This window comes from Hypomesus nipponensis, chromosome 6 (assembly GCF_054491055.1).
Source record: "Hypomesus nipponensis isolate SF chromosome 6, ASM5449105v1, whole genome shotgun sequence".
Taxonomy (NCBI): Eukaryota; Metazoa; Chordata; class Actinopteri; order Osmeriformes; family Osmeridae; genus Hypomesus; species Hypomesus nipponensis.
Window position 1 is genome coordinate 12,514,024 of NC_140366.1, and position 16,415 is coordinate 12,530,438.

At 43.3% G+C, this 16,415-nt stretch overlaps 1 protein-coding gene across 3 annotated transcripts; it reads right to left on the reverse strand.

Annotated features, from left to right (window-relative positions):
• Positions 1 to 12,401: 12,401 nt before the first annotated feature.
• ostm1 (osteoclastogenesis associated transmembrane protein 1) lies at positions 12,402 to 15,475 on the reverse strand. Of its 3 annotated transcripts, none has more exons than XM_084700915.1 (6): positions 15,013 to 15,475; positions 14,332 to 14,446; positions 13,903 to 14,000; positions 13,643 to 13,753; positions 12,971 to 13,136; positions 12,402 to 12,701 (listed from the first exon to the last, which is right to left on the reverse strand). In XM_084700915.1, the coding sequence occupies exons 1-6, from the start codon at positions 15,454 to 15,456 to the stop codon at positions 12,646 to 12,648; spliced, it is 990 nt and encodes a 329-aa protein (XP_084557041.1). In that variant the 5' UTR covers positions 15,457 to 15,475; the 3' UTR covers positions 12,402 to 12,645. The 3 variants fall into 3 exon arrangements, with proteins under 3 accessions (XP_084557041.1, XP_084557040.1, XP_084557042.1); XM_084700914.1 differs by having other exon boundaries at positions 13,643 to 13,756; XM_084700916.1 differs by lacking the exon at positions 15,013 to 15,475 and adding an exon at positions 14,720 to 14,890 and having other exon boundaries at positions 13,643 to 13,756.
• Positions 15,476 to 16,415: the final 940 nt, after the last annotated feature.

Here is a 16,415-nt window from a genome sequence, read left to right on the forward strand (position 1 = left end):
CAGAGGAGCAGATGAGGAGACTGCGAGTTGGCCCCGTGAATAATTCGATTGATGAATGCAGATAAACAGGTCAGCCACACAAACCTTATCCAATACTTTTGCCTTGATATTGTCTTGCATTGGAAAAATACAGAAACTAAAGGCTATCGTACACACACAACTAAGTGTCACCATTAGCTGAGACACACTGGGAACATGTCGCTTTAAAAGTGATCCGTTCTCTGAGAGGAAGAGAGAGGGAGAAACGAAGAGAGAGAAAACCATTGTAAGTTCTGTGTCTGAGACAGAGAACTGTTGGAGGCCGGCAGGGATTAATGGACATTAGCATATGAACTCTGATAGAGAGCAGGAAACGCCACAGGAAATGCCTCGGAGGGTTTGTTATGCCATCTCTGATGGCCAGCCCAAAACTCCCCTCTGATTGGATGGGAACAAAAATACTCAAAACACAACTCATTTAGAAAGCCTTTGGAAACTATTTACATTGAAGTTAAATTAACTACTTTGTAACTACATAACAATACCTAGTAAAAACATTGTAGTTACATAGGACCTGCTTTATAGTTAGTGGATGTTAACATTGATGAACACAATCTTCAACTGTCCCTTTACAGCATCCACTTACCCCTTACACCCCGCTAACACTTGAAACCATTTAAGTACATAGCAATTCCTTTGTACCTACACTGTTTTTAGTACAATGTTATGGTATGTTTAGTAGTACTATATGGCTATGTTGTTACATGGTCGTTAATGTTATCTAGATATTTTGTGTTGCCAAGCCTTTCAAAATAGAAGAAAAGGATCACAATAAAAAAGACTGTAGACAAAACAAATCTGTCTTTAGCTACTTCAGAACTGTTTATCCAGCACTTATCTTGGTGTTGTATACTCTTTTGCCCCCTGCTACTTTACTGCTGCTGTGTGTGACCAGCAGGGCCCCAGCCCAGCCCATCCCAGTTGCCCACCCCATGTGTGTGTTTCATACCCAGCCAAGCACAGCGAGTAGCTCTTATCAGATCACACACAGGAAGCAGCTACCTCACCCTTTCAGCTGCAACAGTATGCCCAAACACAGCTCCTTAAAATGCTGTCCAGCCAGGTTTTTTTTTATTATTGTTGTATCAGCAAATAGCTAAAAATGTCAGTTTTCTTCAGTTCAATGGTTGTGAAAGTGTGGTTAGTTTACCTGTCGGTCATAAAAGCAGCTGGTTTCATTGCTGGAAGGTGAACACTGTCACCTGTGTTCATGGTGATGTGGTGAAGATGGACACACATAAACACACATTCTATTCTTTGTTCTTATTGTTTCTTGTTCTTTTTGTTTTTAAGATTGTATTTTATGGCATTCGTTATGCTTTATTGGATAGCTTGTAAGCAAAGTGTAACAGGAAAGGCAGGGAAAGAGAGAGGAAAAGACAGTCAGAACAGGGCCAAGGCCAGGTTCGTGCTCAGGCCGCTGTGGTAATTACCCAACATGGCACATGCACTCATCCGGTGAGCGACCGAGGCGCCCCCTATTTGTTGTTCTTTTAATGTTACACCTAACAATCACTCATATGTGTTCTTTTAATTTTACACCAAACAATCACTTGTATGTGTTCTTTTAATGTTACACTTACAATCACTCCTATGTTCTCCTCCTACAAGGAAGTTTCAATCAACAACCACGAAGCCTGCAAAAAATGCACATTCTTAAGGAGAACATAGAGGAACATGAAAACGAATGAATCTGGTGCTGAAGAAGGTGTCAGAGAAGTGTCATATTACATACAACGATGGTGAACTGTGTGCTGTGTGAAAAGGTCAAAAGAACACAGACACACCTGAGGGGAACACCTCAGTAATTTGGATTATCTATCAAGACCCAGGAAGACAGAATGTTAGATAATGAAGAGACAGGTTGTTTTCTCCTCTTTACAAATCATTGTTGTTGCCTGGGGATATCCAATACATTCATGTTTATCTCCTACCCCACCTCCTTCCTGAAACATGCTGATACAATAATTCAGTGGTTTTCACATCTGTAAGTCAGTTCCCTGTTTTGAAAATTGAAAAATGTTTCAGCTTCCTAGCTCAATTATAATGGTATTCTTTATCTATAGACATATGGTCATTCAGCACATTGTCTTTCTGCTGTCAGAAGTATCCTTGGTAATCTTCAGGATGTTTGTGATGCCCTTCTCTGATTGGCTCGCTACATCAAATAAGGCCAATGAAAATCAGGCCATGAAGCCGGTATAAAAACAGCTGTTAGTCAGATGTCTTATTCAGAGATGCCTTGTCTCACACTCACAGACCTCAACCTCCCTTCAGCACACCCTCACATCTGAACCAGCTCACTCCAGCTCAGAGACCCACAAGCTGGTTCCCCTGGTGATAGAACCAGCTAGAACATTCTAAAATGAGATTCTGTGTCAGCGTCACCAGGCTAGCTCCCTCTCCCCCACATCCTTTTATAGACAACGGGCAGATGGAAGTAGGCTGGCGCTGTGTTAAAGTTAGCGACGCAATTAGTTCACACACTAATTAGCTGGTAGAGAAGTAGAGGTGGACCAGATTTCCCCGGTGTCACATAAAATGAAATAAAACAAGAGCAAGCGACAGCTACAGCTGGAGAAGCACGAAAATAAAAGTCTAAAACATAGAATCTGTGAGGTAAAGATAACGTAGCTAATTTGAGGAGAGGGATATTGGTGTCACCTGACTGGAACCTGTCCTTTTGGATTTTTTGCAAAAATAATTTTGGAGGGTGAAGACATGTAGCAAAGCCAATTTCCAGGGCTAAATTCAACTGTAGCAATACCCAGTCCCAGTTCTAGACCTACAGTCCAACTGAAAAAAAACAACACTATTTGACACAACACAAAACATTCAGACAAAAGGGAGGTTTTAAAAACTTCCGAACTATTTCTCAGAACCTACTGTGTGAGCACACAGAGCAGTTGGTGACTCCAAGATCATCGTCTTCATTCTGATTTGAGATGAGTTTCTTTCTCATTCCTCCTCCCTCGTCTGAGTTCAATGTGGTTTCACTTTGGGGCCCCGAGGTCCTTCAGAGGCCATGCTCCCATGTGTGCACAGTGTAGCTAGCACCGCCACTCAGGCAGAGCACCTCCCTGGGTAACAAGAGGAAAAAGTACAGGTCCGATGAATGTTCCTCAATCTGTGTATGTGTGTGTCTGTGTGTGCTTGTGTGTCTGTTTGTGTGTGTGTCAGTGTGTGTGTGTGTGCATGTTTGTCTGTGTGTGTGTGTGTGTGTGTGTGTGTATGTGTGTGCGTGCATGTTGAGGTGAAACCACAAGCCCAAGAATGTGTGGAAAGGAAAATACAACAATTCCAGCTCTGTTGGGGGAGTGCAGGTCTGGCAGACATCCCCCTTCAGGTGCAACCTGGACCCAACAAAGGATCGGTCTGGAGGAGAGATCCATGTCACACGGATCGTTTATCATGGCCAGGACCTAACATTTCACTGGACAGACTCGCTTGGAAACCTTGGACATACAGATCAGTCACATGACTCAGGACACCGGAAGGTCAGTCTGTTGCATTCCTCCCAGAAGTGCTTCAAGACAGATCATACCATGGAACAGAATAGCTGTAAGATGCTGGAGTTTTTCCTTAATTATTAAAAAACTTTCATGAAAGTCTTTTATTTTGGAAAAGAGTTTTCCCAGCCTCGCTGATAGGAAAACCTCCTGGCCCTACATCTACCATCAGAGGCTGTTGCTGCATCATTCACTTTTACATTACATTTACATTTAGTCATCTAGCAGACACTCTTATCCAGAGCGACTTACAGCAAGTACAGGGACAGTCCCCCAGAGGCAAGTAGGGTGAAGTACCTTGCCCAAGGACACAACGTCATTGGCACGGCCGGATCGAACCAGCAACCTTTGGATTACTAGCCCCGCACATGACTCACATGACTCTGTAACTGTCACCTAACACAACCTGTGAATCACACCATTATCCCAGAACTCCCAGACTCTTCTCAGGCGTATCAAGTCACGTTTACCCCTAAAAGCCACCAGAGCTACTTTCCTTCTTGATAGATCAGCATCCCCTCCCCCCCCCCCCACACACACACACAGACTACTACATTATTATTACTTCCAGGATTCATCTGAAACACTAACACAGAGGAGAACATTTCCTGGCATCCAATCAAAGCACAAAAGTGCCTCGTCCAACAGCTGTACTTCTCCAGTATTCCCCTGGAGTGCTGGGGCGGTGTTCCTGCCTGTTTACCAGAAACAGGGGTGCGTCCAGGAACAGATCAAGCGTATAGCCTACTGATCTTGACTGACCCGGACAGAGGTCTATGTTGTTGATGTTTGGATGTCGTTGTTGTTGTTTCCTGTGATGTGGCTGGATCAGGGAGCTACGGATGAGACAACAGTAGCAGTCTAGAAGACACCAATTGTACATATATTTAGCGTAGTAGTTATTAAAAGTGTATGTAGTCAAAAACAAAACAAGGGTCAATGAACAGTCAATATATTTCCATGTAAAGTGTTTTTCCATAGTTAGATTCATGTAAGTTAGGGTAGATAATTAACACAGATAGACAGACAGACAGACAGACAGACAGACAGACAGACAGACAGACAGACAGACAGACAGACAGACAGACAGACAGACAGACAGACAGACAGACAGACAGACAGACAGACAGACAGACAGACAGACAGACAGACAGACAGACAGACAGACAGAGACAGACAGACAGACAGATGGACAGACAGACAGATTGATAGATAGATAGACAGATAGATATATTACATTCCCTGACCACCCCTGTCACCCCAGTCTCGCACTAGTGCTGCTGCAACAGGACTCCATCTTGAACTCTTCTTTGATCACACCCACAGCACCAGATGGAGACATATAAATCACTGACCAAAAGTGCGCTAGAAAAGCCCATAAAAGGGCAGTGGGCCGGGGGGAGACAGCTAGGCGAGTCCCTGGTCTCCCCTTAAGGCCCAGAGGGCCTAGGCCAAACAGAGTCTCTGCCCCATAACTCTTCCATTCTTTTGTAGCAGAACTCTATCTAATGTTCTCATTTTGCAGGGAGTAAATCACTCTGGGGAAACTCTCCCTCAACGTCTGTGGCAGACACACACACACACACACACTCACACACTTGCCCCCACCCAGACTAAACAGATGTCAGAACAGGGAGTGCAAAAGAGAGTGAGAAAGTGTGTGGACACACACTGTTAGATTCACAGTTACACGCACAGACAAACACCCACACTATTACACCCACACAGCCTCACCCACAGTTACACTTGTCCTATATGGGAAGCTTCATCCTTTGCCCTGAATAGCCCAGTCCTCCTCCCTTGAACCAGCACTGTAAATATGAGCATGCAACCATCTGAGTTGATATGTTTAACCCCGGGACCGTCATTGCTAGTGTTCAGCAGTGGTCATGGTCTACAGGACTGTTGTCCTGACCGTGTTTCAGTTAAGCTCCTGTGAGTGAATTTATTTTGTGAGGCACCTCTGACACTCATCTGGACCATAACAATACCCCCTTTCTCCTACTCGCCTCACGCTTGGCTTGGCACTCTCAATACAACCCAGAGCAACATAATCCATACCACTGAACCCCTGCTAGGCTCACACACACACACACAACCCCATGAACACATCAAATGAGCACACACACACACTTTAACAATCACAGTAACACACACATGTCTACAAGTGTAGACATGTGTATGCACTTATATAGTCACACACACCAAACCATGCGAAACATCTGCAACACTCCCAAACAGCACATGCACAAAGCACAACCCCACTCCAGTCACAACAGATGTCCTCCCAGCATTGGAAATCACAACACTGCACCCATGTGGTAATCTGGAAAGTTCCTTTCCACGTTCAATGTCATGAAATCATGAAGAACAACATTCAGCACAAAATGCTCACGCACTTTACACTGTTAACACTTCTTCAGGTCTTGCACTAAGTTTAACATGACATCTACCCAGACATCAGTAGAACGTCTAATGGAAGTTAGTGTACCAGTTAGTCAATGAGGCCAGTCGCCATTTTGGGTGAGACTGTGAGCGTTAGCTATGGCTGTACCGGTAGGTTGGGTTGTTTGAGAACTGGGCTCACGTGAGGTCAATTAGACGACAGAAAAGAGTCTCAACATGCTTGAACACCAGGGGTAACAATGCTTTATATAGCAGTCATTCTCGGCATGTTTCGCTGTGTGTGAGTGTGTGTGTGTCAAGCTGCCAGACTGTTGTGGGCTGTATAAAGTGTGAACAGTAGCCATTTGTCTATGGAATGCCTGAGCTTGGTTGTGTTTGTAGAGAAAACGCTCTGCTGCCCAGCAACAGCACAGGCATCAGTCTGCCTCCATCTCCTCTGCCTCCATCTCCTCTGCCTCCATCTCCTCTGCCTCCATCTCCTCTGCCTCCATCTCCTCTGCCTCCATCTCCTCTGCCTCCATCTCCTCTGCCTCCATCTCCTCTGCCTCCATCTCCTCTGCCTCCATCTCCTCTGCTTCTCCTTGTCCCAACAAATAAACACAGCAAACCTACAGAAGACTCTTTGAAAGTTTTTGAAACGGTTTCTAGAGAAAAACACCCAAACTAATCTCTTCTGATTGTGTTTCTACTGTTTCTACTCGCTAATGAACCAGTGCAAGTCTCGAGTTGAATAAAGAATGGAACCTTATAAACTTTATACATAACATGGTCTATCTCTGCCATCGTTTCCCTCATTGTTCTATGTCTGTCTGGAGCCAGAGGCCCCTTTACTTTGACATGTCTGTCTGCTGTGTCTCGGCTGTCCGTCTGCTGTCTGTCTGATGCTGGGCAAGCGTGTACCGGGTGCACGTTTAGCGTGTAAGCATGTTAGCATGTTTGGCTGACAGAGGCATGACGTGCTGACAGTAAGCTGACAGGAAGCCCAGAGACTGATGAACAAGTGGGAACAGAGAGCGAGGGGGGTAGAGAGAGAGACAGAGACAAGAGAAACACAGAGACAGAGAGAAGTATGGCAGAGAAAGAGAGAGAAGGTAGAGAGGGAGAGAAAGAGACAGACGGGGGAAGGAGACTTAGAAAGATAAGAGAAATAATTTGCAAACAATGTGTATGTGTGTGGTATGTTCCTTTGGGTTTACTTTGTACAATGCAGGCATGTGGTCTGTGTTTGCGTGTTGCTCTGTGTATGTCCTACACAGTGTGTGTTAGAGATGACAACATAATTGCCACCCCTACCCCTCCCAGTATGTCTCCTAGTGTTGCCTTACCTCTTCTCCCCTCCCCTTCTCTCTTCCCCTCCCCTCCACTTCTCACCTCACCTCACCTCACCTCACCTAATCTCTCCTCTGCCCTCCTCCTCTCCTCTCCCATCCTCTCTTCTCCCCTCATCCCACCATCTTTTCATGTTCTCTTCTCTCCTCCCTTCTCTTCTCTCCCCCCTCTTCTACTATCCTTTACTCTCCACCTCCCCCCAACCCACCCTATGCAGTCTCCTGAGCAAGATCAAACACATTTTTGGCAGTGTTTGGGTCCAAACAGACTTGAAGGAGACGGAGGTGTGTGATGATGCATGTGATGGTTTGGATTGTCTCTCAGTGTCACTACTCTGGTCTGAGGCCTCAAGGCCCCAAACCCCACCATGTCACCTCTACTTGGATTAGCAGCAACCACAGGATCATATTATCTCAATCTGACCCGGTTGCCTGAACTCAGATTGTTAACATGCATAACTGAGTGATGAGGGGAAACTCTGAGGCTGTGTGACCATCGTCATGTCAACATAGGATATACACCCTCATAACCACGGGTGGCCAGAACCAAAGTCAACAGAAATAGTGTACCAGTACCGACTAAATATGCTGTATATTGAGTATACAAAATAAGTATCCTAAAAGTATACAAATATAAGTATAATATATGAATACCAAATGCATACTGCACTATGAATACTACACAGACAGGGACTATGCTACAAACCATGACTATATAACACACACAAACACTATATACTACACACACAGATCATACAAGATCCCAAAAACGCTGCCCACTTATGAGCATGTCATTATGAGCACACTCAACCCACTTATTACAGTAGCAAAAGTAGTGAGCTGATGCAAGGATGAAGCTAGCAGACACACATTTCACGCATAAACCATGAAACTACTGCCATCTACTAGTAATAGAAGGTACTGTGATGTAGAACAGATGATAGCAATTTCTGCCAATAGAGGGCAGTATAACCTTTCTGTTGGTGAGTCATAGAACGAAGCTACCCCTGGTTTCATCAAACATCATTGTTGAATACATATCTCTTCACACTCAAATGTGTGTTTTTACTACTTTATATGAAATACATTTGCTATTTTGATGCGCAGTGAATGTTGACACATCGCCAGGGAGATCAATAAAGTGATATTCTTCTGAACTCATGCAGGCAGATGCATGTTTCTGACACGTGACAGACAGTTTTTTTGCTGATCAGAAACTTGCTTCAAGCCCCTTTAGAGGCCTTTGTGACATGGTAAACATGGTAAGGGTTAGGATTGATCAATTTATTGATTGCTTGATTGTTGTAGCTATACTGTAAGATTTACTGAGACAGGACAAAATAAGACAACATGCAACAGAAAATGACATATTACAACACACATACACACATACACACGCACACACACAGAGACAAAGAACTTGAATAAGTGTCTTCTCAAGCTGATGGCAAGATCATGGGCACATCCATCAGTCTGTGTCACTGGGGGTCAGATGTTCTTGCCCTTAAGAGATGCCCCCCACCTCCCTGCTCCCCTGGCAGCCCCGGCCCCCTGGGATGAGACCCCCGCTCTGGGGGCACTGAAGTGGCCCCTTCTCTGCCATCCACATCACTCTGCCACAGGGGACACAAGTCAGCCAGCAAAGGTTTCTGACATATGATCCAGCATATGTTATGTCACCAACAGCTGACCTGTCATAAGACTATTGTGGCAGGGGTGGGACATGGGGGGGGGGGGTAACTTTCAATGGTCTTTTAGAAAGAAAGAGAACAAGAGCGAAAGAGAGAGAGAGAGAGAGAGAGAGAGAGAGAGAGAGAGAGAGAGAGAGAGAGAGAGAGAGAGAGAAATAAAGAGAGTTGAGGGGGAGGGTTTTGCATTAAGATGCTGAGATTACAAACTGAATGACTGCTGTAAGAGAGTGATTCTATAATCCATCATAATTCCATAAAACCATGGATTGACAGACTTTGACCCCTCTTGCAGGTGTAAACTAAAGCTCCTTCACTTTGCTGCACATGCTCTGTGTTTGCTTGCATTTGTGTGTGTGTTCGTGCGTGCCTCCCAGACCTGTATGTTTACTCCCTCACCAACAAAGCATCATATTGATGGTGAAGGCATTGAGAGGTGGCTTAGCTTTCCTTCACCTTCAGCCAGGTCATTAATTGACAGCTTAAAGGGTTAGAGTTTTTGCACAACAACTTAAGTCCTAACTAACAGTTTCTTAATATTACCGTGAAGAAGAAAACATTGGCTACTTCATAACATGGGAGGCCGCAGAATACCTGAATACAGGAATAGGGCTGCATGGTGGTGAAGGGCTCAGGATTGGAAAGTATTAGGCCACAACCTTGTAGAAAGTACTGCAACACACACACAAAATAGCCACAGATTTCATCATTTCTTGACAAATTGAATAAAGAAAAAGTAAAATGGCAGAAAAAGGAAGGCAAGGTTTATGATGAAATGTTTAGGATAATATCTATTCCCTACAGATTTTTATGAACCAATAAAGGCTGCCGTTACTGATGAGATATCTCGTTAACTGCTGTTTACCTTTTGCAGGGCCTTTAAAAGTGATACGCATGACATACCTTGATGAATACTATGCTAAATCACTCTGACCATGACACAGAAGACGAAGGGACATGGTTGCCACACTGCACATTGTAGAGTTGACGAGTGTATATTGCAGTGCGCCCAATTCCACTTCCAACTCGGTCCTCCTTTTATCCTCTTACCCCCTAGATCCTTTGTTGTGTCTTTACCAGCTTTAGAGGTGAGTTACCCAACATTTCACACATTACGAAAGTACGTAGAGGCTTATAAGAGTGAAAAATAAGCCTCAAGTCTGTCTTGAGGCTATTGTTCTTTTCTCTTCAAGGTCATGGCTCAGTTTTACAGCTGTTATTCTACCTTTTTACTCAGTTAAAATAAAAGTAAGCAGTGTCAGAAACAATCTGTAATCCAAAGTGACCCAAAGAACTGACGTATTTACCGTTCAAACACGAAGACCACAATCTTACACAAGTTACTGGTTGAATAAAGGTTAGACAACCCAACGCATTAATTAAAGCTTGAGAGGGGAGAGTATAAATCAGTTTCAGGAATCGTATTTTCTATTCAAATAAAAGGTCACTTACTGTGAAATTATTAGAACAGTAAATTCCTCCGAAAGCTCCTTGAAGGTATTAGATCTGTTATAGCAGGGCGTCCAGTTGTGCACAGCAACGTGGGATTGCATCAGTGATGCCCTTAGGTACCCTTCTCTGCAGGTTAAATGCTTACATATTCTTGAAAAGAGAGAAACAAAGACAGGAAGAGGGGGGTGAGTGGGATAAAAAAAAAACACATTTCATAATGGAAGAAATTGTTTGTGGAGGTCAATGTTCTGGAGAGGCAAACGCACACATAAAAGACCAGATGCGTTTTAAACGGCAGGCAAACCTCAGCCTAGCCAAAGGATGTGGCATACAGTATGAATGCTCCAAATTGCAGATCTGATTATACCATTTCATAATAATTACATAAAGCTGCTGAAGGTTCAAAGTCACTTTCCTGATACTCGAGGCGAAAAGTGACGTGGGTCTAAATATTCAAGCCCATATTTCCCCCAGTCAGAATGTAAAGATGTTATGTGCCTTAATGACACGTCACTGAATCCTGAAGTATTTCAGCTTTGCCATCAGTTTTCTCCGTCACGTGGCGGCTTTAGGATCACTTGCATTCTCGTTAACGGCTCAGGAGGCCTCAAGATTTCCATGACTTCGAGCACCGCTTACCGGAGAACCCAGTGTGCCGCAAAAAAAGCCACGAGGCTTAACTGAAATGAAAGCTGTCATTCTCGAGCTCGGGCCATAGCCTTGCACGAGTCGCTCAGTGAGCGAAGGCGCGCGAATGAAAGGCCGTGTTTCAGCTTTTCTCCGGGCGCAACGGGATCATATGATTCGGAATATTAGGGGCTAAAGGTAAGGCTATTAGAACCGGTGTTCTGGCCAGCCGGGATACAATGGCTGTGATCCATAATACCAAAAAGCCAAGGGAGTTAAAACGGATGTGTTGTCGAGATTATTCGGCCCCGCATCTCTATCCCATTTTTAGATTAGCTGCTAATGACAGAGAAACACCGGCCCGTTGCAATCTAACAAAAACGCCATGTAACCGGAAAACAAGAAGCATGTCTGTGTGAAGAAATAGCTCTTTTACTATTGCACCACAGCAGGCCTCTTGAAAATACCGGGGCCCTAGACATGATGACCCCAATGAATAGAGTACAAAGAATAAAAAGAACACAAAACAATTGTAAAGCAATGCGTTGACACATAAAATGTTTTATTAGTTGATATTATGCTCTCTGAATAATTCTGATGGGAAATAAAGACGGTTGAGATTGTAATCTTAACCCCTTTAAAAAGTTTTTTTTTAAAATACATATTCAACGAACACATTAAATTAATCCTCCTGATCAGAACTAATAGTCCATTTGATACTCTTGTTTGATAAGCAGTTTGTCAAAAATGCTTTTTTATGTAAACAGTCACTCTAAAGAGGCTTCAATATGAAAACATATCTTAAATTACGTAATAGGCTACCCATCTAATTACAGTGAATCAAATTCACATTATCAGATGAATATGGAGAATTGGAGACGTTCATAGCAGCCCAGTTAGCAGGCTAATAAAAGCTAGTCGAGTTGGACAAAAAGCGTAATAGCTCCTTGGCAAGGAAAGAAACCCGCACAAGTTTGTGTGCTCTCACCTATAGGCTACATTATTTATTTTCTGTTTTATGTTGTATTTCAGATGTGGCCTTCTCCTCTCCCTCCCTTAACACTGAGGATATGTCACCACTAATGGCCATCAAGTGCTTTCTGTCTGTCCTGACCTGCTTTACAGTGGGCTCACATTAGTGACACAAAACCCATTTCTTCCTTCCTCACAGGAAAAGATAAATAACACACATAATACTTCTACCTCACGTAGCAGCTGGTAGGTGTGTAGTCATCCAAGCCCCAGTATAGTCCAGCATACCTTCTATGGAGAACGGGCCTTATGTTTCGTACGTATTTGACTATGGTGGTTTATGGTGGTGGTGATGGGGGGTAGTGCAGATACGTTTCAGCTTTGCACTTTTAACATTTTCTTTTTAATTTAATTCAATGCATAAAAAAAAACATTTCATATTTTAACACTGATGATCTGGCATTGTCCTGTTTGGACTTCACAGGGTCCTTTTGTGGAGTCCTGCCATTGGTGTCAAGCAGACCACAGTCAAATAAATTACAATTCATTTCAAGAGGTTCCCAGAAGTTTCTCTGGACAAATTGAGTAGGATACCGTTCCTATTCCTCCTCATCCCTTCTCCACTCAGCTGAATTTATCCTGGATGTTCATGAGACTGGTGCTGGACTTTGCCCGTTTGGCTGGAGATGGGACAATGGGAGGAACAGTTGAGAGAAGAGGGAGAAAGGGAAAGAACAAGTGTTAGAGAGGGGGGAGAAAAGTGCTGACTTAGTACCTGATCTACCATGTCAACCAAGAAGTGTCCATACTTTCACCAGTAAAACCTGTGATCCTACCCCCCTGAAAAACTATGACCCAACCCATACCCTAACACTCTCACAGACGCACCCCCCCCACACACACACACACACACACAGTGTAACAATAGGGGATTTAGAAGGTTACTCACGGTGTATGAGCTTGCGTTTCTTTTGTTCAGAGTGAAGGAAGCTGCTCAAGTAGAAGATGATGGGCAGAAAGAGCATGAAGCTGGACACGGCGATGACAGGAACCGTCTCCTCGCGGGGCAGTGAACAATTGAAGTTCTTGCTCCACTGTCTACGGGTCATATTCATCTACCAGACAGACAAGGTTTATCACACACACACCCCGGACACCACAACAGATTAGATTAGATCAGCACACTGGGGACAATGTCTCTCTCTCCATACTCTGAATCTATCTCTCGGTCTCTGTCTCTTCACACTCTGAATCTATCTCTCGGTCTCTCTCTCTCCATACTCTGAATCTATCTCTCGGTCTCTGTCTCTCCACACTCTGAATCTACCTCTGTCTCTTTCTATACACTGAATCTAGCTGTCAGGCTCTGTCTTTCCAAACTCCAAATCTAGCTGCTTGTCACTTTCCTATTCTCGTCAGCCATAGCAGCTCAACTGTGCAAAGCTCCATCTTTTTGACTGATGTCAATCTTATCTAGTTTTCAGACCTTTTTAAAGACAATCTCCAACTTTAGCTGTTTCGTTTAAATTAAGGCTTCATGTACACACACACAAACATAAATGATTGAAAAAAAATAAAACATGTGGTAAATAAGATGCAGTCCTTGAGCTGAGTAACATACCGTGTCCTCGATGTCAATGCACAGAGTGCTGTTCTTCTCCATGCGTCCATAGAGCTCATTCAGTTCCTTATATGTCACCTTGCACTCCTTACACAGCTCTGTGTGGTTTCCCTGCTTTAGTGGAAACACAATACATGTACGAACCGGCTTTACTTTTTGTTGATGACCTTCCAAGCCAACCTAACATGCCTTGGCATTGGTTATTTGCATTTCGGAAACCACAAACTTTTTTTTAATTTTTATTTTTAAGACTTACGCACCTGTTGGTACTTCTCAAAGCAGGAAAGGGTTTGGTTGAGAACAGTCATGAAGTAAAATGTGTCATTGGTCAGCTGGTTAAGTCCTTTGTTGACACAATCTTGGAGACAAAGATTAACCTTTACTGAAATGGCCCACTGTGAAACAATGTACGGACACAATCCGACTGTCTAATTTTGGAAAAATGTATTCGGGAAAATGTTGGCATTCTACATGGTTGTGTCAAATTTAATTGTGGCTAGGGATAAGACTAAAAATGTTCAAAATATGAGAGTACTTGGCTTTTACAGTGTCAGAGATATCAGCTTGTAGATGTAAAATCACAGTAAAAAAAATTAACAAACCATACCATCTTTTTACAACTGGCCTATCCCACATCCTCCAGTTATACCCATGTTGATACATAAGCACAGGAAATCCGTTTAACTCACGGTCACAGCCTGAGGTAGTCCAGATCTCCTCCAGGTTGTCATACAGCAGGTAGATTAGCATTAGCCTGTCAGAGCGCAGGAGACTGTCCCTGCAGCTGACGTTGCCAGGGCCCATCTAAAAAGGCAAGGCAACTTTATTTATATAGCATATTTCATACACAGCGGTAATGCTTTACCTGATGATGCATAATACATTATTTTATGTTTGCATCTTATCAATTAGACATTTGAGATTGCGAATGAAAATTATAACAATAACAATAAGCAGTAGAAAACAAAAACGTTTGAAGACTGAATAGAAAGGCGTTAGTGTATTGGTTTGAGGGTCTGTCATGATTGAGATTGCCGTATTCTGGTTAGAGATAATTAGGTTAACTCTAACTCTAACCATGAAAAAGGAGAAAGTAGGCAATATTTTCCAAAACGGACGATAATCGTTACAATAGTTCGGCTAACATTCGTTACTAGCCACGTAGTGAGACTATGGCAGTATTTTTGGCTTGTTAAAGTCTTGTGATCTGAGCCAAGTTCCTCAAATGTTGTTCCAAACATCCTTTATCACGAGATATTGGACATGTGACCAGTGCCCACCAATTACACTCGCACAACAACAAGGAAGATAAAACAAGAACGAATTAATGGTTATGATCTTATAGTTAGGTTAAATATAAAATCGTCCACCTGGTCCGATGAGATGTTGGTGTAGATTTCAATCAGACTGCTGTAATGGACAAAGCAGTTCTCACACACTTGGACAGGACGCGCATTAGACACCAAGCAATTGACATTCGAAACGTATCGCTGTCCAAAGATACGCAGTAGCTCGACGCAATAATCGCTGCCCTCCAGATCTTCTGTAAAAGCTGACATGAAGTTGAGAGAGAAGTGTGGACCAAAACTAGACTGGGATACGGCCAACTCGGACACAACCGGTCCCAGATCTGCGCCGTCTTGGCTGGAATCTGAATTAGGGATAATGGTGTTTACGCCCTCGGTTGATGCAGTTGCGATACAGTACATTAACAACATAATAAACAAGGCACTTGCGTTAAAGAGAGACATTGTAAATGATATTGGATGCTTCTTCCTCTGACCGACACTCCTCTCCTCTTCATAACAACCCATTATTCACTTCCTGTTTCCAACTTCTACGGTCATGTGATAAAGCAAGGGGGAGCATGCGCTGTCCACGCCAGTGCTTGTCAATCACTGTGACTGAATCCTCAGAATAAGAGAGAATAACGTATTAAAGTTTCACTGGGCGTTAACGCGGTAGTAAAACATCCGAAACAATAAATCATTAGTAAAGCCTCTCTGCAAAGTTTTAAATGCGTAGGTTATAATAGCTTTGCTTTATGTTTATTTAAAAAGCAATAGGCTCCTTCCTGACAGCCATGTAGACCATCTCCGCATGATGAAGTTTATGTGCTAAACTCATCGAGGTAGTCTTAATTGCAGGAAAGTGTCTAAATTGGGCCAATATATGACTTTGAAAAAGGAAATATATTGAAAATTAGGCTATTGCTCTATACGGAGTTCTGCCCACAATACTGTATGACATTTACACAAATTAACAGAAAGGTGGCTTGTAGCCTAATTGCATGGCCCATAGACCGGATACATTAGATACATCAGACATAAATAGGCTACACGTGTGGATGGGAGTGTTTGAGTTTGTTTAGGGGAATGATAAAGCCCAAGAAACATCGTCCAATGGTTTTGAGACATAAATATTTGACTTAAAATGGTATTTCAATAAGCTATTGCTCGTGGGGGGTGTTTGGAAAATGTGTGTGCGCGTGCAAGGTTGTGTGTATGAGATGCAAAACTAGAGGTCAGATAACGAGTGCGAGGAAAAGTGTGAGACCGTGTGTTGGAGAGCTTGGATATGGAGATATGCACCCCTCTGATGCCCCCGTTGCGCGCCCCCTCATTATTTACCTCAGTAAGGATTTGACACCATGCAATTTTCAAATGTGCGCGTGGATTGGCGCAAATAATCACGGAGTCAAGGTAAATGATCTGGGCTCAAATTCTGATTGTGATAATTGTCAAAAACCCTCGAATCAAGCCACTGCAGTCAA